Source organism: Natator depressus, chromosome 27, assembly GCF_965152275.1.
Source record: "Natator depressus isolate rNatDep1 chromosome 27, rNatDep2.hap1, whole genome shotgun sequence".
NCBI classification, from domain to species: domain Eukaryota; kingdom Metazoa; phylum Chordata; order Testudines; family Cheloniidae; genus Natator; species Natator depressus.
Window position 1 is genome coordinate 8,674,222 of NC_134260.1, and position 21,410 is coordinate 8,695,631.

Below are 21,410 nucleotides of genomic sequence, written 5' to 3' on the forward strand. Positions count from 1 at the left end.
CTGCATGCTGCACGGTCTGTGAGCGCCACCTGCTGGGGTTGTGTTGGCATCGCTGCTTGGCAAAAGCTGTGGGAGGCGGGAAGGGCTGGGGTCGTCATTTGCTGTTCGAGGGCCTGCTCCTTGGGGTGGAGTCGGCTGAGTGTGGCTCTGCGAAAGGCCTTAAAGTGGGCAGGAGCACTGGGGGGGGGGGCTCTCTGCAACTGCAGTCCCAGCCACTCGCTGTAGGGAGCAGGGCAGGAGCACTGGCGGGGGGGGCTCTCTGCAACTGCAGTCCCAGCCACTCCCAGTAGGGAGCAGGGCAGGAGCACTGGATGTGGGGGGGAACCCCCAGTGACTGCAATCCCAGCCCCTCCCCAGGGGGTGCTGTAGGGAGCAGGGCAGGAGCACTGGAGGTGGGGGGGAACTCCCAGTGACTGCAATCCCAGCCCCTCCCAGCAGGAGGTGCTGTAGGGGGTAGTGCAATCCTAGCATCTCTCCAGTGTGTGGGGGGGTAGATTAGCTACAGCTGCACGAGCTGTTCTAAGGGAGGGAGCTGGGGTACCGGTGGCCATCCCTCCCCCAGGTGCGTGTGCACCAGATGGAGCATGTCCCAGCGTGTCAGGTGTCCGGCCAGGCCGGGAGCGCTGGGTTCGTACGTCTTTATTGGACACTAGCCTTGATAGCTGCTGGGGGTGGGGAAGGCCGTTGAATTATGGATGAGACGTGAGGGTGATGAATTTTGCATGGCTGGCTTGGGGGCTGAGGGAGTGAAACGTGAGACGCCACACTACCGGCCCGTGAATTCAAAACCCCGGGGCTTTGCTGGGGATCCTGGCTGGAGAGCTTGAAATCTCACTGCAGTGGGAGGAGAAGTGGGTTGCGGGGTGGGGGAGGGGAAGAAGGGCCTACACTAAGCTAGAATCCCAGGACCATGCAAAGGAGCAGCCTGATTGTCCCTGTGTGTCTCACCGAAATGTCTTGGTGCGGATCTGGAGCGCTCTGCTTGCGAAAGGCAACCAGCTCTGGGGTGGAGCGCAGCAGCTGTTTCACGGCATGCAGCAACGTCCTGCAGGCATTTAGGACAAGGGGCAAAGAAGGAGCCTGGATTCAACTGCCAGGACAAAGGGGGAGCTTGCAGGTGGTGGGATGTAAATATAAACCCCGGGCACCCGGCAGGCCCTGTCACTTGTTCTGCGTGGGGGTGCTGGGTCCCAGTGATGCTGTCTCCAATCCTGCGCCTGCCTTTGGGCAGACCCCCAGCCGCTCTACCCTGCCCATCCCCCCGGGTCAGGTAGCTCATTCGACAGCTGGGCTGCGACGCTGCTCCCTAGAGATGCAGAGGCCACCGTTGTCTAAAAGAGGTAACTGCCTTTCGGCTGCCCAGGGTGGGGGATGCCCCTGCATGGCCCCTTAAAGTGCTGGGTGCTGCCAGGTGAAGCCAGGGTGCCTGGCGTTTTGCACCCAACAATGGAAGCTCCTAACACCTGGGGTGGCTTTTGATAATGTCGGTGACTCATCCCAGCTGGCACGGCAAGTGGGTGGCAGGGCCCCTGGCTCCCCGTCCTCTGCTTCATGGGCCAGCCCCATAATCCCTTCCCAGGAACCGAATCCAGGCCCCGGGCGGTGTGCTTCTCTAACCACTAGCTCATGCTCCCTCTAGGATAAGAAGGGCAGACCCTGGGGGCTCCTGTAGGCATGGAGACAGGGCCCCTCGTGTGGGGGTAGAGGGGACTCTAGGGTGGGCCCGAGCCAGCCCCTCAACTGAAGAGGCCAGAGGAGAGTGGAAGGATGAAACCCCCGTCTTTCCAGCCTGCCCAGTCCCTCTGGGCATAGGCCAGCGGTGCCCCCTACACACACCTGTCTGGCTTCTGATATCATGGCCTCCTCCGCCGTGGCGGCTCCTGCAGGGTATCACGATGCGCGAGGGGCAGGGCGGGGTGGCACCGAGCCAGGCGGCGTCAGTAATCCCGAGCCCAGATTAGGTTCTGCTCGCTCCTGGGAAGGCAATCCTCTCCTGGCAGCTGGCAGCCAGCGCTCCGCCTGCCCAAGGGACCGGGACGCGGCGGGCTGCGGTCGAGTTGGGCCTGACTTCCAAGGTACGTCCAGGTCCCCGGCCGTCGGGGCGGATGGGGGCGAGCGTCTCTGGTGTTCGCTGCCTTTCAAGTCGGCCAGCTGCTCTCGCTCGGCCAGCTGCTCACCCCTTTGCTCTGGCTGCCCTGACCAGGCTGCAGAAATTGCACAGCCCACCCGGGAAGGGTCAGCTGCAGGGGGCACCTCCTTCCCTTTGCTTCTCCGGGCGTGATCAGGAATGGTGGAGGGGTGTGTATATGTCCCCCCTTTCCTGCCTCCCTGGGGGTGCCTAGACAGACAGATCTTTGCTTCCTCTAGGGAGGAGCTGCCCCTCAGTGTGAACCCCCGAAGGCCATGCTGGGGGTACAGCTGGGGTTAGAGGTGTGTATCTCGATCCCCCCCCCCCCTTGGACTCATGCTTAGCGGGTGAACGCCATGGAGTAGGGATCGATGGGATAGGATGAGCTGGGACTGTCCCTCACCCCACGGACTATGGGGCAGGGGGGCTGAGGTCCTTTCTGTGCACCTCTGAGCGATGCAGGGGGAGGCCGGGCTAGACGTGAGGTTGCTCTGGACCCTTGGGCAGGTGGGTTATGAGTAAAGCTGGCAAAGAAGGGATTTTTCAGTTGCTGGCAGGGCCGAAAGATTGCCAGGGGAAACGGAAAACACGGATTTAAAAAAAAAAAAAACCCAGCCAATCCCAAAGACTCCGAAAAAATGTTTCGTTCGACCCCCCACCCCACATGAGACGTTTCATGGGGGTGTTTAATCCAAGCCAAGGGAAGGACGCGCTAGATTCACACCCGGTGTGCAGCGGGTGCCACCTTCCTTCGGCCCAGGCTGGGGAGGGGGGTGATTTTTAACCGGGAAATGTGGCGAAATGTCCATTTTGCTGGGCGCACGCAAGCTGGCGAAAGGCTCTTTTTAGGGCGAAGAATCAAAACGCCCGGAGAGGCGCAGCCAGAGAAATGCTAGTTGGAGCCTTCCGAGAGTTGGCTTTTCCGCCTAGTCCCCTGGTCTGTGGCCGTGCGATCCTGCCACTTTGTGTTTGAAGGCTTACAAAGCTTGAACTGCTGGAATCGCAAGGTCTGTTGTCATGTTACCGCCCCTCCCCGCCTCCATTAGTCCTGGCAACAGTGAAAATTTAAATCAAAAGAGCGAGGGGGTGTGACTCCCTAGCCCAGGGCTCGTGGCCTCCCTCTAAGCCGTGGGTGTCCTCTGCGTTCCAGCCCCAGCTCCAACCTGGGGATTCAAACCGGGCTCTCCCGGGCCCTGGGCGAGTGCCCCAGCTGCTGGGCAAAGGATTGAGGTGGCACCGCCCCCAGCTCCTGTTTTGCCAGTCTAGGCTGGCCAATGGAAACGTTTCGTTCTGATGACGCCGAAACGAACCCTTTTGACCTGCCTGGAAACGCCCGTTCTCGGTTTGACTGAGTCAGTTCCAGAATCGCCCCAGATCTGTGAAACGTTTCAGGCGACCGGAATCCGCATTCTTCGGCAGAAGCCTTGGCCCCAACATTTCCCCCCCCTGCTCTCGTTATGATGCAATCGATAGCTGCAGGACCCTGTGGTCACGCTGCTCCCCACCGGCCCTGGGGCTCATTCACTGCTCAGGGTGGACAGTTGCGAGGGCAACCTTAATGCTGCTTTTGCCAAACTGTCTGAGTGCTTGACTTTGCGACCTGAGTGACGTTCCCATAATGTAGGTATTTTTTTGGGGGGGGATGTAATTTCCTAGTTTTTTTTTTTTAAGCAGGAAAAACCAAAGTGTGGGACTCTGTAATGCACGTTCTCTAGCACCGGCTGCAGGATTTGAACCCAGGACCTATACCACTGACGCACAGAACCCTGCCGCTTGAGGTAAAGATTTTACACTCGTGGCAGCAGGAGTAGATGGAAGGTGCCATGGGAGGGTTTCCATGTGGCTAGAGGGATGGGGGCAGGGCTAGTTTTTTTGTTTCCCCCCCCCCAGGCAGGCTCTGTGGGTGCAGCGCTTTGGGCACCCTCCTTGCTGCCTCTGGGTGCCAGGAAGAGCTAGCCACCTCCACCCCCATGAAACACTTCTGCTGCTCTGCCCGGAGCATGCCTCTCCAGCCTTGCAGACAAGGAATCCAGGGGTCTAGACCCCAGCCCGGAGTAGGGCTGGATCCCTTCCCCTGCACCCCAGCCTCCACGGCACTCAAGGGCTAGGACTACAGCCCCCTGCCTATGGGGGACCAGTCCGTCTTCCCCCAGTCTCTGGAAACGGGGGAAAGGTTTGAACCGGCAGCTGGCTGGGTGTGATTACTGCCAATCTCCTGCTGCTGCAGGTTGCCCAAGGGCCACTGGCCTAGCTGTGAGACCTCCTTATGGCAGGCAGGGGCCAGGGGGCAGTGCTGAGCCATGGGGAGAGGAGCCGTGGGGAGGGCACCTGTCAAGAGGAGGAGGAGGGCACAGGCCGGATGGGAAGTTGGTTGTGAGCCGGAGCTGGGGTGGGAAGTGCCCCCCCACCAGTGCAGATCAGATTTCCGTCCCCAGATCCTGGCATGCTCATCCCTTGCCCCCTGACCCCTCTGCTGCCAGCATCCGGGGGGGCATTTCCCTAGGGCAGCAGCTGACGTCAACAGCCCTAAACTGCCCCCATTGCAAGCCCCAGTGTAGGGGGCGTGCCGGGGGGCAGGGGCAGGAGGGAACGCTCCATACGCTGCTACCGAGATTTCAGGCTAGGGCACCCTGGGGAGCAGTCTGATTTCCACCGGGATCTGCTTCACCCCCAAGTTCAGCCAGGGCCCAGGCTGTCTTCAAGCTCCTGCCCCACCCTTGCAGCGCCTCCTTAAGGCTCAGCACAAAAACCTCGCCCCGCACCTGCCTCTGTCCCGAGACAGGAGCATCTCTCTCTCTCTCTCTCTGCTGGCTGGAACGGGCAGCCCTGGGGGCAGCGTGGGTACCCCCTTAACGGCTGCTCTCTTCCCTCCTCTGCCCAGCAGATCTAGCGCAAGGCAAGGCTGCGGCCCCGCTGGCGAAGCGAGGGGCTGGCCGGCAGGGCTGGAAAGAGGAGCCCGGGAGGGAAGGTGAAGGCACCCCCCTGCCCGAGGACCTATCCAAGCCGTTCCCTCCCCGCTGGATCGTTCAGATTCCGTCTCCTGCTTTGTCCTGGAAGGAGAGAGGCCAAGAAAGCTCTGGGCTCGTCACTCAACAAAGGACTCTTTGTTACAGCCTCCTCCAAGGAAACCTGATCTCCCCCCCCACCCCCGTCCGTGGGGTGGAAAGCGATCCGGACGGGGCTGCCGGCTTGGCTGTGCCCTCTCTCTCCTTCCGCCGGCGCTGGGGTTCTGCTCTATGTGGGCCAGTCTCTTCCGCAGCCTGCCTCCATGATGCTGCCCTTCTTCCTGGCTCTCCTGCTTTGGGTCCTGGCGGCAGGAGCCACCAAGGCCTGCCCGCATCTGTGCGTCTGCTACGAATCCTCGGATTTCGTGGACTGCCGTGGCCGGCGCCTGGCCCACATCCCCCGCAGCATCCCGCCCAGCACGTGGCTCCTGGATCTGAGGCACAACCACCTGACCAGCCTTGAGGCAGGCTCCTTCGACGCCCTGTGGTCTATGAAGATCTTGCTCCTGGCCCACAACTCCGTCGGCCGGCTCTGGCCCAAGGCCTTCACGGGCCTGGGCTTCCTGGAGAAGATGGACCTCAGCCACAACCTCCTGGCCCAGCTGCCTGCTGACTTCTCCGATGATCTGGCCTCCCTGAAGGAGCTCAAGGTGGCCTACAACCGGCTGTCGGCTGTGGGCTATGAGAGCCTGCAGCATCTGGAGAGCCTGGAGAAGCTGGACCTGAGCTACAACCAAGTGGCTTCCATTGAGAAGGGGGCCTTTCGGGGCCTGTCCAGGCTCCGGTACCTCTACCTCCAGTCCAACCGTCTGGGGGTTGTTCACAACGGCTTCTTCTCCATGCTCCAGAACCTGGAAGTCCTCTTCCTTGGCACCAACAACATCAGCGCCATCGAGCTGGAGGCCTTCACCTCCCTGCACAGCGTGAACCTCCTGGCCTTGACCGGCAACCAGCTCATCCACCTCAAATTCAAGACCATCCTGAACATCCAGACACCTAGCACCCACCTCCAGCTTGCCGGCAACCCCTGGGCCTGTGACTGTGACCTCCAGCGGGTCTTCAGCAAGATCCTGAGCGTCCGCCACCTCCACGTGGAAGACTACGCCAATATCACCTGTGCCAGTCCCTGGCAGCTGGCCGGCTTGCCTCTGGTTTCTGTGGACGCCCAGCTGTGCGTGGCCGAGACGGCCACTGTCCTGGTGATCACGGTCACCGTCCTGGTGACGGTCATCGCTGCCATTGTCATGGCGGAGAGGAACAGGAAGAAGAGGCAGGAGAAGAACTGGAATGAGTCGGACGGCCCCTTCGACCTGCAGGAGAAGTGAGATGAGGGGTGGGAAAGCTGGCGCCTGGTGCATGAGAAGCAGCCGGGTCCTTTGCCGCGGCTTTTGAGCTCTCCTGGATCCGCGCTGACGGGCCCTATTCCCAGCTCCACGGGACCCAAGCCCGGATGCCAGGTGTGGGGACGGTTTATCTAGCACCGCCCTGCCCCAGAGCCGCGGCTGCTGCACTGACCGCAGGGGCCTCCCACTTGGTCCCGAAACGTGCACCTGGACATGAGGGAAATGATTTCCCTGCCCCCCATCCCCACAAATTGTCCCCTCTCCAAAGGGCAGGGGCTGAGAGCTGGGCCGGGTCCCTTCCTTTCACTGGCTCATCGCCACCAGGTTCTGTGAGCCAACGGCTGGCCTGCCGTGCCCCTGCACCTGTCTCCCCTCCCCGGCCTTCAAACCCTCCCTCGGGCACCCCCCGCCCCCACACACTGTCTTTTAATAGCTGCCCTCAGTGACGCTTCTCCTGCCCCCTGCTGGCCTACGGGGGGATTGCACAGATGTAGCCGACTAGAATGTGGTGAAGCTGGGGAGGGAGGGAATCTCATCCTACCACCCCCCAGGACTACGCTGGCTCCACAGGGCTGATGGGAGGGAAAAGGGAACGGTGCTCTGGTTTTGCCCCTCAACTCAGCAGTTCTGGCTCTGTGAGCCCTCGAGGCCCTCCCCTACGAGGCAGGGATTATCCCTGCCTTACAACGGGGGAAACTGAGGCACGGCACCTCAGTCAAGGGCAGCGCAGCGATCTGGGAATAGAACGCGGGGGTCCTGACGCTCGATCCCGCCATTCTCAGTCCCCCGCACTCTGCGCCGAGCTGGCCCGTTGCCGTGTGGGGGCAGTGTTAAAGCGCTGCCTTGTGGGAAGCGCTGGTTCAGGGGCGGCTGGGGCTTCCCTTGGCTGCTCCCCCTGGAGGCCAGGTGTGACGAAGTGGGACTGTTCTTAATGGTTCCTCTGAATATTGTGGGGGTGCCTCAGTTTCCCCTAGGCAGTTCTTAAGTATCTAAGTGGTGGGGTAAGGGTGTATGATCATTGCAGAGCCCTAGAGGGCAGGTGTGTGCAGGGGTCTGGACACAGAGAATGGCCAACACCCTGTTTCCTGGCACCTGATGGCCTGGGCCCTTCCCCCCTGCAAGGTGAGAGCTAAAGGGTTGGAGAACAAAGGAATCAGGTGACCTCCTGGCCCGGGAAAGGGACAAAGCCCAGAGGAGGAGGGGCTGGAGGGAGTTTCAGTTTGGGGCTGGCTGGAGACATGGAGTGAAGGGCAGATGTGGTTGTCTGGCTCACTGCCCCCCAAAATGGACCCGACTGAGGGGTCTGGTTCTCTGCACCTACAAGCTCTGTTTTAGACCATGTTCCTGTCGTCTAATAAACCTTCTGTTTTACTGGCTGGCTGAGAGTCACGTCTGACTGCGGAGTTGGGGGGCAGGACCCTCTGGCTTCCCCAGGACTCCGCCTGGGCGGACTCGCTGTGGGAAGCGCACGGAGAGGCAGAGGATGCTGAATGCTCTGAGGTCAGACCCAGGAAGGTGGAAGCCGTCCTGACTGGCTTCATGGGGAGCAGTTCCAGAGCATCTCCCAGGGACCCCATGACACCAGGGCAGTGGGTGGGGAGCTGCAAGGCAGAGCTGGTTGCCTGCTCTGCAAGTGAAACCTTGTGGGCTAGTGGGGGGCCCTTGACTTAGTGGCCTGAAGGAGCCATAAGATTCCACCCACCTGCTCCACATCAATCCTGAGGCCAGGGCTGCCTGGGGGAAGCTTGCCTAGGAGCTCTGGCCTAGTTCTGACCCTCCCTTTGCACCTAAACCAACGCCCTTAAGAGCACAGAGGCCTCGGCAGCAGGGTACTGGCTGTGGTCGCAGGGTGCTGTCTGGAGCCTCTGGCTAGCCCTCAGCCCTCCTCCCAGCTGGCCCAGCAGTGCTGTGAACCATGCTCCAAACCACAGGGCCCTGGCTACGCATTCACCCCCTCGGCCCAGTCCCGGACCCAGCCGCACAGCTCAGCAAAAGGCAGCAGCTCTGGATTAACCAGCGCATTACAAATCCTCCCGCCGGAGGGCGAGCGGCTGGAGAGTGGGGCCATGTCCAGCCCCCCCAGGAGGCCCGAGCGCCTCTTGGAGAGAGAAGAAGAGCGGGGATTAGGTCAGGTCAGGTCGTGTGTTTGGTGTCACAGATGGGCCAGGCAGCTCTCCTGGGGGGCAAGAGATTTTACAATTTGTGGGGCATGAACCTCTGGGCTTGATCTGGCAGGGAATGTGGGAGCAACAGGACAGCTGAAGGGCGGGGGGCAGACTAGGGTGGGGGAGGGATTGTGACACCTGAGAACGTTCAGTGGTTCTGTTCCAGCTAAGGGCCTGATCCTGCGAGGTGCTGCCTGCCTGGGGCTTCCCCTAATGAGGAGGGGCTGTGCGTCTTACAGGATCAGGCCCTGAATCGCCTCCCCCCTCAGGCTCCTGCTAAACAGTCCTGCAGCCAGAGAGCAGTGCTGTGTTTTGAGCCGGTCCCAAAGCTCATGTCTGCCAGCAGCTCTTCAGGCTGGGGCAAATCCCCTGTGGAGTCCTCTACTGGGAAACCTTTGTGTCAAGGGTTTCCTGGCTGCTAAGATAATTAACGATGCTCTTCCCAATGGTAGCCTTGTACAGCTGCCAGGCTGCATAATCCTGTCGTGGAAAAGAAATAAAATCTGGTTTTCCTGGGTGCGTGTGTGTTGTTTACTGTGTGTATTGCAACAGGCCAAGGCATCCCAAGGTGCTGGAGCAGGGCCCCCTCATTCTGTGTGTACAGCACAGAGAGACAGCCCCTGCCCCAGGGAGCTTCCGGGCCCAGTGATGCTGGTTGGCAGCGTTTTCCACTGGTCTCTCCAAACTCTCTCCCCTCTTCTAATGTCTCGGTGCTGATTAAAGGGCCAGGCAGGTCTTGTTTCCTGAATCCAGGGCCAGTAGGGGATAGTGAGATACCGTGAAATGATCGCTGGGCCAAATGTGCCTCTTGGTCCCCCCACCAGTGTAGTAAGCATGCCGGGTGGTGAACTGAGACTCTAGAAACCTGGGTTCTGTTTCTTGCTCTACTTCTGACCTAGGGGGTCACTTTCCCTCTCTTGCTCAGTTTCCACATCTGTAAAATGGGGGTAATGGCCCTGGCTTCCTTTCCAAACGGCTGTGAGCCCTATTAATGGAACGGTCTAAGTATTGTTATTTGAGCACCTCTTAAGTGGTTTTGGATTTATCTCCACCGTGCCCAGGTGAAATCTTATCCCCATTTTACAGACAGGAAGCTGAAGGCTAGGGCTGCATTTTCCAACGTGCTCAACAGGATGGCTGTTGGACACACATGTCCCCAGGGCTCTGGGCGTCTAAAAACCTGACCCCAGTTATGGGTGGTGACCACTTGAAAGCCTGACCAAGGTCATGCTGGAAATTTGTGACCCAGCTGGGATGCGAAGCCAGATTTTTCCAGTCCAGTGCCGCTCCACAAGCCCAGCCTTCCTCTTGCATGTCCCTTTCCGTTTCGCTCCTGGTTGGGACACCCTTGTCTCTGTGGAGTGCAGACTGAATGCCCTGCACAGGGTATTATGCACACAACTTCCCTAATGCCAACGGGCATGGCAGCGCCTGGGTCTAGGCTGAGAACTGGTAAGACGCACATGGAATGAGTTCAAGTACAATTCAAAGCTAGGCAACCCTAATTCTCTAAACCTACCTGCCCTTTGAAAATGTCCTGGCCAGAGCTTGGGCCGTAAGACCAGGCTCCGTATGGAGGCGGTGGGGGACTCTACTCGTTAGCAGGGAGAGTATTGAACTCAGCGGAGCTACTCCTGCGTGTAAAGTTACACGCCTGCGTACGAGCGTTTGCGGTTCAGGCGAAGAGGAGAATTTTGCTCATTGGCTGGAACCCCATCAACTTGTTTAAGGCCCAGAAGGGGTTGGGGGACAGGCCACATTTTCACAAGTGCTCAGCCCCCCCATTTAGGCAGCAAGGTAAGTAGCTGGGTTTTTCCAAACAGCTGTATGTGTTGGGTGCTGGGCTGCTTGGAAAACCCAGCTGTAAGCATCGCTTCTGCAAATCTAATACCTATCTAGGTGCCCATGTGAGGGCTGTCATATGTACCAGCACCAGGGGGGCTGAACCAGGACCTCCAGAGCTAAAAGTGGGAGCTGGTACAGCTGGAGGTAGGTTTGATAATTGATGCCTGCAATGGCCTTGTTCTCTGTGGGTCAGCACAGAGGGGGAATCTGTAATACACATACATGGGTGCTGAGCCCTTGGAAACCTGGCTGTTAGTCAAATAGCAGTGAAGCCAGTTACGAGAGTGGGGGAAATCTGGCCCATCACAAGTCCAGGGCCCAGACTGAAATGCCCTTGAACAGAAGATCATTGGTCCCCCATCCCTCTACCATCTCATCCCCAATCTAAGTGAGCTCAGGTATTATCCGCTGACATTGCAGCCAGCTCTGCGTCCTAAAGCTGGATTTACTGCATTTGCAGAAAACACACACTAAGGGCAGGAAGCCAGCATCCCATAATCCCACATTTTTAATTAATCCCCCCATCACGCTGGAATTCACCAGCTGCAGGAGCAAAATGTAAGGTGTTCTTGGCAGGCCTGAGCTCTCTGTAGGTCCGTCCGGGGTCCCCCAGCCAGCGAAGGGAGAAAGAGGTGAATTCTCCCACGGAACCATCTACACCGATGGGCAAAGCTGCAGGCTGGCACCTGAGAGCCCAGGGCTAGGGTTTATTGACCGATTATCAGCTAGAAATATGGCAAGCGCTCCCAGGGCAGCACTGAAGGACGGGGAGAGGAGCGTGACAGCAGGGTGGGGACTGACCCAGCCGTGACTCCTGGAGTCTAATCCCAGCTTGTGGAAGGGGCTGGGGTTTAGGGGCTGAGGGTGAGGGGGTGGGGATTGGGAGTCAGGACCCCTGGGTTCTGTTCCCTCTTGTGGGAGGGGAGCGGTGGTTGGAGGAGGGACTAAGCCAGGACCCCTGGGTTTGATCCCAGCTCTTGGAAGGGAATGGGGCAGGGAGGGGATTGGGAGTCAGGACTCCTGGGTTTTGTTCCCTCTTGTGGGAGGGGAGTGGTGGCTAGAGGAGGGACTAAGTCAGGACTCCTGGGTTTGATCCCAGCTCTTGGAAAGGAATGGGGCGGGGAGGGGATTGGGAGTCAGGACTCCTGGGTTCTGTTGCCAGCCCTTAGCAGGGAATAGGGAGGTGCATGCATTGGGCAGGGGGTTTGGGAGTCAGGACTCCTGGGTTCTCTTGCCAGCCCTTAGCAGGGAAAGGGGTACAGGGTTGGAACCGGGAGGGGGTGGGAGACAGGACTCCTGGGTTCTGTTCCCAGCAGGGGGAGGAGGGGAGCAGATCTCCTGGGTTCTCTCTCCCTCGAAGCAGCTAGCTGGTGCAGGCGTGGGGGGGGGGCTGCCCTTCCCCTGGCCGGGCCCTGTAATGTCCCGCAGTGAGGGGGGGGGCATCGACTCCAGCGGCGCTGGAGGGAGCCTGCGCCCACCCCCGCACCTCCCAGGGGAACCTCCCGTGGCCGGAACCCCCGTGCTGGCAGGGCGCGTTTCCGGCCGGGCAGGTGTGGGCGCGGACGCGAGCGGAAGCGCGCTGCCGGACCGGCCGGGCTGCCCCGCACTAAGATGGCGGCGGCCGGGGCTCGGCGGCGGCGGTTGCTGCGGCTGCTGATGCAGCTCGGCTCGGTGCTGCTCACGCGCTTCCCCTTCTGGAACTGCCTCAGCGCCCTCATGCTCTTCGCCGAGCGGGCCGACGCCCGCAGGTGGGCGGGGCCGGGGCGTCAGGCGGGATGGGGGCGGGGCCAGGAGGGGTGGGGGAGGAGTTGGGGGGTGAGGTGGAGTCAGGAAGGATGGGGGAGGGGCAGGGCAGCAGTCGGGGGTGGGGAGGAGCCAGGAGGGATGGGGGAGGGGCAGGGAAGGAGTCGGGGGTGGAGTGGAGTTAGGAGGGATGGGGGAGGGGCAGGGGAGCAGTCGGGGGTGGAGTGGAGTTAGGAGGGATGGGGGAGGGGCAGGGGAGCAGTCAGGGGTGGGGAGGAGCCAGGAGGGATGGGGGAGGGGCAGGGCAGCAGTCGGGGGTGGGGAGGGGCCAGGAGGGATGGGGGAGGGGCAGGGCAGCAGTCGGGGGTGGGGAGGGACTAGGAGGGATGGGGGAGGGGCAGGGCGGCAGTCGGGGGTGGGGAGGGGCCAGGCGGGATGGGGGAGGGGCCAGGAGGGATGGGGGAGGAGTCGGGGGTGGGGGAGGGGCCAGGAGGGATGGGGGTGGGGCAGGGGAGCAGTCAGGGGTGGGGAGGAGCCAGAAGGGAAGAAGTCGGGGGTGAGGTGGAGTCAGGAGGGAGAAGGGCAGGGGAGGAGTCCGGGGTGGGGAGGAGAAGGTAGACGTTAGGATCGATGGAGTCAGGGTCATGGGTGGGGGAGGAGGAGAGGGTTCGGGATGGGGGTGAGAGTGAGGATAGCTGGGGAGGGGGGTGTTGGGGTCATGGGGAAGGGCAGGGTTAAAGGTAGGGTGAGAATTGGTCCCCGGAAGGCCAGCAGCTGACTGGGCTACACGCTGTTCCTAGGCATGGTCTGGTTAATGGCCTTGCATCTGCTGGTGCTAAAAGAACATCAAGGCTCTGCCTTAAGCCCAGGGACTCTAGCTCAGGCTCTAAATCCTTCCTTACTGTACCTACCTCATGGTGCTTCGCTATTGCTTATGTGAGGGGCTAGACTCTTCCTGGTTAGGGTGCCTGGTTTTCTAAAGTTCACTTACTGCGAGGTGGGGGGAAGTGCCTGGTCATTAACCCAGCCCCTGCTTAGCTGGGGGCTGCTTCCTACCTGCCCGCAGGCTCCTTGTTAGCCTGCAGCAGCTCCTGTCCCAGCCCTGGATCAGCAGAGGGAGCCCGGGTGGTGGTGGGGTGGATCCAGCCAGCAAGGAAGGGAGAGGCGTGTGTGATGGGTGAACCCTTGGGGGAAGAGGTGGAGAAGGGGGTGGGAACTCACGGGAAGAGGTGGAGCAGGGGTGGGGCCTTAGGGGAAAAAGTCAGGGCAGGGCCCATTACCAGCAATTAGAAAGGTGGCAATCCTATTTGTACTGCAATACCCAGATGCAGCTAATGCTGGAGTGGAAACCCTGTAGCCCTGCATGTGCCTTTGGGGAGTTAGAGGTGGAGCCTTTCTGATGGCACTGGTGTGGTGCTGGGTCACCCAGAGAGGCACTGTGAATGGCTTTGAGCTTATTTTCAGAACACGTGGAACAGCAAGCTTGGATAATTTGAGTGGCCTCCCTTCCATTCATGGTAGGCATTAGGGGAGGCAGTGTTGCCTAGTGGATAGATCACTGGACTAGGGCTCAGGAGATGTGAGTTCTATTCCTGGCTCTGCCACTGGCCTGCTGGGTGACCTTGGGTATTTTGCATATCATTATTACTCATGTTTATTATGGTAGTGCCTATGGGCCAACCAAGATGGGCCTCTATTGTGCTAGGCGCTGTACAAGTACAATAATAGACAGTCCTTGCCCTGGAGAACTTACTATATTTTATTTTTTGGGTAGATTTGTTTCTCCTCTCTGCGCCTCAGTTTGCCCCTCTGTAATATGGGGATAATGATACTGATCTCCTTTGGAAAGTGCTTTGAGATCTATGGAAGAAAAGAGCTGTATAAGAGCATGGGATTATTATATTATTGTTAGAGAAGGCTGCAGTTGAGGCATGCTGATGGGGTGACGTGTGGAAACTTGCCTTGCCACTATTTGACCTGTACATACTCCAGGAGAAATACAGGGACCTCCCTGTCCAGAGCTGTCAGTTGGACATTTATTCACAGGCTAATGTGAGAGAGACAGCTCAGGTCTCTAATATCTCCAGCCTGAGAGCAGAGTTCTTCCTAAGGCAGTGCCCAAACACAGTTGGGCACCCTGGGCTCACATGCGGATGGAGGGTTGTGGTTGCTTTGTCCTGCTTACGTTGTATGACTTGATTCCTCAAATGTCCAACTGGATTGAAGCTCCTTCCTTGTCTCCCGTAGGAAACCCGACATCCCCGTCCCTTATCTGTACTTGGACATGGGGGCAGCGGTGTTGTGTGCCAGCTTCATGTCCTTTGGGGTGAAGCGCAGGTGGTTTGCACTGGGAGCTGCTCTTCAGCTGGCCGTCAGCACGTACGCGGCGTATATCGGGGGCTATGTGCACTACGGTGACTGGTTGAAGGTGAGGTGTTTGTCAGAATTCCCTGGGTGGCTGATCAGCTAGGGGGCAGCTGCCTCTCGTCTGTCCCCATGCCAGCCTCGCTTAGTAACTCTGGAGTGTTTGGCCTATCTGAAATGAGTGTACAGTCCAGGCCCCAACATCCAAGTGAAGCTTTCATCATCATTGAGCCTCCTTGTTGGCTCTTCCAGCAGGGAGGGCAAGGAATTAAGAGGCCGTAGAGACCGAAGTGCTCCCTCGCTCCTTGAGATCAGGACGGTGTAAGGGGAAGCTTGCCCTGCTAATGCCTGGGTTGCATCTGCTTTGTGAACAGAAGAAGGCTTCAGTCTCCATGTTGTTATTTCAGTGAGAGCAAGAATTATCCCCATCACCCTTTTCTTCCCCTCCACCTCTGCCCCCATTTTGATCCTGCTAGTCCGCTATCTCGTGGCCAAAGCAGCTGCTTCAGTGAGATTGCATAGTGCACCTAACTACAAGCCTACACGCTTTCTTCCTGACCTCAGCTGATGATCAGCTTGTGCCCCGAAACGTGAAGATGAGAGGTCTGTATCCAGTGTAATGCCCCTGCAGATGCTGTTTTCATGTATCTAAATGCCTCGTTCTTTTACTTCTTTTAAGTTTATGGGGCTCCTTTTTATTTCCCAGTCACTAACTGATACACACACTGTGTGATTCCCCCTGCAGGTGAGGATGTACTCACGAACCATAGCTATCATTGGGGGGTTCCTGATCTTGGCGAGTGGGGCTGGTGAGATCTATCGTCAGAAGCCACGGAGCAGGTCCCTGCAGTCCACCGGGCAGGTCTTCCTCGGCATCTACCTCATCTGCGTGGTGTGTACCCAGAGGGGCAGGAGCTGGCTGGTGCCACGGTGGACTTAGCTCAGAGCTGGCTTCCATGCACAGCTCTGCCATTGCTAGCCAGCATGCGTTGGCTTGCATTGGAATCACCAGAGCGGGGGGACTAAGTGGGGTGATCAGAAAGAAACTGGGATTTAGCACTTTGCATGTGGCTGTAGCTGCAATTGGGAAAGTGTGGGTGTTGGAGCAGCTTGTGTCACAGCTGGGGGGAGATCAGACAAGGCCTCTGGCCTCTTTGCTTGTTAGCAGAGGCAATATGGATATTTACAGTTTGCACATCTGTTGCTGTTCTTTCTTGTCGGCAGGCCCTTCAGAGCTGGAGGGATTATCTGTGGGGCACAGGTGGCCACTTAGGGTGTCCCTTGGACTAGAAGGGGCTGTTGCCAGAGAAACACCCCAGCTGCCATGGTTACTGCCCAGCCCTGACCTGCTTGCTCTGCCTGTGGACTTTTTTGCTACTTCCTACTTTTGTTCATTCAGGTGCAGCAAGGCGCCTTTGGGTGTCACACTGGTTCTAGAATTCTTTGCACTGGCTGCCAACTGCACCTCCTTTGGACACCCCTGCAGCCTACTGCAAAGGATTCTGGGGTGTTTAGAAAGCCAGAGACTGGACAGAAACAGAAGCAGTGGATTGGCTCTGTGGGAGGAGCATCAGCTTCCATGATCCCCTAAGAACAGCCCTGCAGGGTTGAGGAGGCAGAGAAATGGAGATAGTATTTTGGCACCAGTTATGCCCTTAGTCTTTGTGGTTACTGTCTGATTGAGTAGCAGGCACTATTCCTTCCTGCTGAGGCTGTGTTTAATCAGAACCCCCAGCATGACAGCAGGGGGCACTGTGCCACCGCCTTTCAGAAAGGGGATGTAAAACTGGCATCCTGATCCCATGGTGCTTTGTGCAAAAGTCAGCTATTAACTTTAGTCTCCTGGCCAAATTCCAGGCTGATGATTAAACTATAATGAGATCCAATGGTTAGAAGTTGAAGCTAGATACATTCAGACTAGTAATAAACTGGCAAATCTCGAGTAGAAGTTGGGAGGTTATTTTACCTCGGTATTTGGCACTGGTGTGACCACTGCTGGAATCCTGTGCCCAGTTCTGTTGCCCGCAATTCAGGAAGGATGTTGATAAATTGGAGAGGGGTCAGAGAAGAGCCACAAGACGAATTAAAGGGTTAGAAAACCTGCCTGATGGTGAGAGACTCAAGGAGCTCAGTCTGTTTAGCTTAACAAAGAGAAGATTAAGGGGGTACCTGACTACAGTCTGGAAGTACCTACAAGGGGAACAAACACTTGATAATGGGCTCTTCAATCTAGCAGACAAAGATCTACAAGAGCCAGTTTCTGGAAGTTGAAGCTGGACAAATTCAGACTGGAAATAAGGCATGCATTTTTAACAGTGAGGGTAATTAACCACTGGAACAATTTGCTGAGGGTTGTGGAGGATTCTCCATCGCTAGAAAATTTTTAAATCGAGGTTGGCTGTTTTTCGAAAAGATCCACTCTAGTTCAAGCACAAGCAGGCTTGAAGCAGGAATTAATTCCGGGAAGTCCTGATATGCTATGCCGGAGCTCGGATTAGATGATCATAATGGTCCCTTTTGGCCTATACTCTATGAATTGCATTGTGCCTCCTTCAGTTTCAGTTGGTCTCCTGCACCCCTAAACTGCTGGGTACTAATTGGGTGCATGCCGTTAAGCAGCTGCCATTGCGCACACAATCCCCAAAGCCTTTTGGGATGAAAGGCTGTGGATACATCTACGCTGCACTTGGGAGATGTGACTGCACCCACACGTAGACATCCCTGAGCTAGCTTTAGTAATGATAGCAGTGAAGCTGCAGCAACATAGAATCGTAGAACTGGAAGAGACCTCGAGAGGTCATCTAGTCCAGTCCCCTGCACTCAAGGCAGGACTAAGTATTATCTAGACCATCCCTGACAGGGGTTTGTCCAACCCGCTCTGAAATATCCCCAATGATGGAGATTCCACAACCTCCCTAGGCAATTTATTCCAGTGCTTCACCACCCTGACAGTTAGGAAGTTTTTCCTAATGTCCAACCTAAACCGCCCTTGCTGTAATTTAAGCCCATTGCTTCTTGTCCTATCCTCAGAGGCTAAGAACAACAATTTTTCTCCCTCCTCCTTGTATGTACTTGAAAACTGTTATCATGTCCCCTCTCAGTCTTCTCCAGACTAAACAAACCCAATTTTTTCAATCTTCCCTCATAGGTCATGTTTTCTGGACCTTTAATAATTTTTGTTGCTCTTTTCTCGACTTTCTCCAATCTCTCCACATCTTTCCTGAAATGTGGCGCCCAGAACTGGACACAATGCTCCAGTTGAGGCCTAATCAGCGTGGAGTAGAGCAGAATTACTTCTCGTGTCTTGCTTACAACACTCCTGCTAATACATCCCAGAATGATATTTGCTTTTTTTGCAACAGTGTTACGCTGTTGACTCATACTTAGCTTGTGATCCACTATGACCCCCAGATCCCTTTCCATAGTACTCCTGCCTAGGCAGTCATTTCCCATTTTGTATGTGTGCCACTGGGCGGGGTGGGGAGGGAGTTTGGAATATGTACCCATGGTCCTGGCCGGACGGGGCTAGATCAAAGCTAGCTTGGATATGTCTAACTGTGCTGCAGTCACACATCCTGACTGCAGTACAGACATATTCAGAGTGTATGAATTTGCTCCTACCTCTTGGCTTACTGTTCCACTGTACCCTACAGGCCTATTCCCTCCAGCACAGCAAAGAGGATCGTCTGGCTTACCTCAACCACATCCTAGGTGGGGAGATCACCCTGCAGCTACTCTTCATCCTCTATGGGGTGCTGGCCCTGTCATTCCTGTCCGGCTATTACATCAGCACAGCCGCCCAGATCCTCTCGGTGATCCTGCCCCTGGTCATCCTGTTCATTGATGGGAACCTCGGCTACTGGCATGACTCCCGGCGCGTCGAGTTCTGGAACCAGATGAAACTCATCGGGCAGAACATTGGTATCTTCGGGGCTATCATCATCTTGGCCACGGATGGTTGAGATGGGACATGTGGGGGCAGATAGGACAGGCTTGGGGGAGGGCTCTGCAGTTTGGGGGAGGGGATGGGATTAGGTTCTTTTTAAAATCACCATTATTTATTCTTTTTTTACTACTTTAAAAAATTCCTATTTGATTTTTTCCCATTGACGGGCCAGGGGACTCAGCGGCTGCCTCCTTCTCGAGCACGTTAGTCCTTCATCGCACTTTGACAGGTATTTTAAGCACAGCCCTATAGAACCTCACTCTTCTGGCTCTGCGTAGCAGCAAAGGGGAGGGCTCCTCCCGGACACTGTAGAACAGCTGCCCACAGGGTCAGACTAGCTCCATGAGTGGTATGAGGAGCATAATTCCTCTGCTGAAAGGAGGAGTGGATCCTGGAAGCTTTGGAGTCCCTCTGGAGAGCCAGATGATTGGTTACTGGAAAGAAGCCAATGGTGAACTGAATGGGGGACTTCAACGCTGCCCCTTCATCGTCTTTGGTGAACTCTGCATATTGGTTGCAATGAGTGGGGTGTGTGGGGACCGTTGTTTGTGTGTGGTGGGTGGGGAGAACGGTAATAATAAGCTAGCTCTTATTTAGCACTTTGCATCAGTAGATCTCAAAGCGCTTTACAAAGGAGGTCAGTGTCATTATCCCCATTGTACAGATGGGGAAACCGAGGCACTGAACGGGGACGTGACTTGCCCAAGATCACCCAGTAGGCCAGTGGCCAAGCCAGAGTACCCGTACTCCATTATCAGGGGGTAGCCGTATTAGTCTGTATCCACAAAAACAAGGAGTCCGGTGGCACCTTAAGGAGTCATTAGGTACTCCATTACTTAAGCAATTTCATGTGGTTACAAAGAAACCCTGCTCCCTGAAAGGATGCAGTGCTGTGGAGAGGAGCGATTTCAAAGGGGAACAACCCTCAATGCTCTTGAGAGGGAGAAGGAAGCTGTTCCAGAGATGAGAAGGGAATAATTTTGCCTCTCCTCCCGCTCTGTGTGCATATGTTCATGCTATCTCAAGTCCATCATTGGAGCATGCACGTGAATCCGTTGTGCATTGGCTTGTCTCCTAGCACAGCCCAATGGAGGGAGCAGATGGACGCTGCTTTACAACCGGACAATCCTGCCTGCCAAAGCCTGGGGGAAAGAACAGCTTCATCGAGAGGGGAGCTGCTACCCGTCCCCCTAAGAGAGGTGGGATTTCCAGAGTGCTGGGGTGGAGTGACTGAGCGAGGAAGGGAAGCTTGAAAGGGGAGAAAAGTCCAGTTCCCAACCCCCCATTTCCATGTCTTACAACCCTGGCTAGTGATTGTCAGAGTCAGGGGCAGGTTGGGAGACTGCGCTCCATGTTATAAGGTCACATGCTGCCTTTGCCCCATGAGGGCCTCCTGCCACCAGGTTTGATTTGTCTTTTGTTGCAAGGCCAGCTGCATGCAGGATCTCTCTAGCTTCAGTGCCCTGCCCGCCTAAGGAGAGCTCTTAAACACGGGCATTGTCTCAACTGCCTAGATCAAGCCTTCCACTTTGACCTGCTGTTGAGTCTTCCCTGTTTTCTACACCACTTTCCCCATCATGTATTTCTGATGATTAAATGAGAAAAGGCTTTTAACTCCATCCCTTGAGTTTTATTTCTTACCGGACATTGTTTGGCTTTAATCAAGGTGGTACTTCTCTGGTCCCCATTACTGTTATCTGAGCACCTCACAAGCTTTACTATGTTCATCCCACACACCCCTGCTGAGCCATGTCTATTAATCCTATGTTACGGATGGGGAACTGAGACTCAAAGGCCTAAAGTAACCCTTGGTGTCCATGGCTGTGCAGGTAACAGACCCTGAGTCGTCCGAATCCAGGCTTGTGCCCTAACTACTGGGCCATCCTTCCTGTCTTCCCCCGAATCACAGGCATGTGAACGGAGGAAACTTCAGCTGCGTTTCCGCTCCAGAGCCAGAACGTCAGATCTTACTTAAGCCACCAACTTACTTAAGGTGGCAAGAGAGACATATAGGCCAGAATTTTTTAACAAAGTTAGGCACCTAAATAAGCAGGCTGACTTTGAGAGGTGTCGGGTGTCAGTGGAATACCTAGTACCTCCCAGATACTTATTGATTTGTCCTCCACCACCCCTCTGAGGCACGGCCGTGTTGTTATGGGAACTGAGGATGAACTGCCTTGCCCAAGGTCATGCAAGAAATCTGTGGCAGAGCTGGGAACCAAGCCCAGGTCTTGAGTCCTGCTGCCCAGCTCCTCTCCTATCTGAACAACGTCTCCCATCTTCTGCTTCACATGTACGTTGCTTTTAGCTTGTGCCTAACGAGTTGAAGCTATGGTACCTGTACATTTCCGCTCGGGCTTACTGGTGCTCACGTTGGGTAGCGCTGGCATTTTAAGAGTTCATTGCAGGTTCATGGCACTTAACCAGACAGGTTCTCCTTTAACCCTGCCACAGGTGATGCTAGTGCTTAAACAGATCATCTCAGACTTACTTCTCTTGCTCGTTACTGGCTGACTAGCAAGAGTTCACGGTAGATTCATGGCAAATATCTAGCAATTTGACATTTAAATATTTCACTGCCAGGGATGCTGCCCATGGACGAGTAAGTTTGTGATCTGGGTAGCATTTTCAAAAGTGTCCAGGGGACTTAGGAACCTGTTTCCATTTTCAAAAGTTGCTCAGGAGCCTAAATCCCCCTGACAATAAGACTTAGATTTCTAAGTCACTTTTGAAAATGGGCCATAGGCTGCTAAGTCACTTAGGCCCAGATTTGGAAAAGTATTTAGGCATTGCGGTGCTCAGTGAAACCTAATTGATTTAGGAACCGACATCTCATTTTCAAAAGGGATTTAAGCACTTAGGTGCCAAAAT

The 21,410-nt window shown here is 56.3% G+C and overlaps 2 protein-coding genes across 3 annotated transcripts; both read left to right on the forward strand.

The window, feature by feature from the left end:
* The first annotated feature begins 5,281 nt into the window (after positions 1 to 5,281).
* LOC141978512 (uncharacterized) lies at positions 5,282 to 6,878 on the forward strand. The gene has a single exon (XM_074940664.1). The coding sequence runs from the start codon at positions 5,397 to 5,399 to the stop codon at positions 6,456 to 6,458; it is 1,062 nt and encodes a 353-aa protein (XP_074796765.1). The 5' UTR covers positions 5,282 to 5,396; the 3' UTR covers positions 6,459 to 6,878.
* A 5,178-nt stretch (positions 6,879 to 12,056) lies between these two features.
* TMEM101 (transmembrane protein 101) lies at positions 12,057 to 20,579 on the forward strand. Of its 2 annotated transcripts, XM_074940757.1 has the most exons (5): positions 12,057 to 12,234; positions 14,477 to 14,657; positions 15,339 to 15,485; positions 18,247 to 18,514; positions 18,712 to 20,579. In XM_074940757.1, exons 1-5 carry the CDS (start codon positions 12,098 to 12,100, stop codon positions 18,789 to 18,791), a joined length of 813 nt encoding a protein of 270 aa, XP_074796858.1. In that variant the 5' UTR covers positions 12,057 to 12,097; the 3' UTR covers positions 18,792 to 20,579. The 2 variants fall into 2 exon arrangements, with proteins under 2 accessions (XP_074796858.1, XP_074796859.1); XM_074940758.1 differs by lacking the exon at positions 18,712 to 20,579 and having other exon boundaries at positions 18,247 to 18,583.
* Positions 20,580 to 21,410: the final 831 nt, after the last annotated feature.

What these genes read in the sequence shown, in the direction of transcription:
- TMEM101 (XM_074940757.1), top strand. Translation starts at nt 12,098, where the DNA reads ATGGCGGCGGCCGGGGCTCGGCGGCGGCGGTTGCTGCGGCTGCTGATG. An exon ending in GAGCGGGCCGACGCCCGCAG is followed by an intron (nt 12,235 to 14,476) that starts GTGGGCGGGGCC and finishes TGTCTCCCGTAG; the next exon opens with GAAACCCGACATCCCCGTCC. An exon ending in ACTACGGTGACTGGTTGAAG is followed by an intron (nt 14,658 to 15,338) that starts GTGAGGTGTTTG and finishes TTCCCCCTGCAG; the next exon opens with GTGAGGATGTACTCACGAAC.
- LOC141978512 (XM_074940664.1), top strand. Translation starts at nt 5,397, where the DNA reads ATGATGCTGCCCTTCTTCCTGGCTCTCCTGCTTTGGGTCCTGGCGGCA.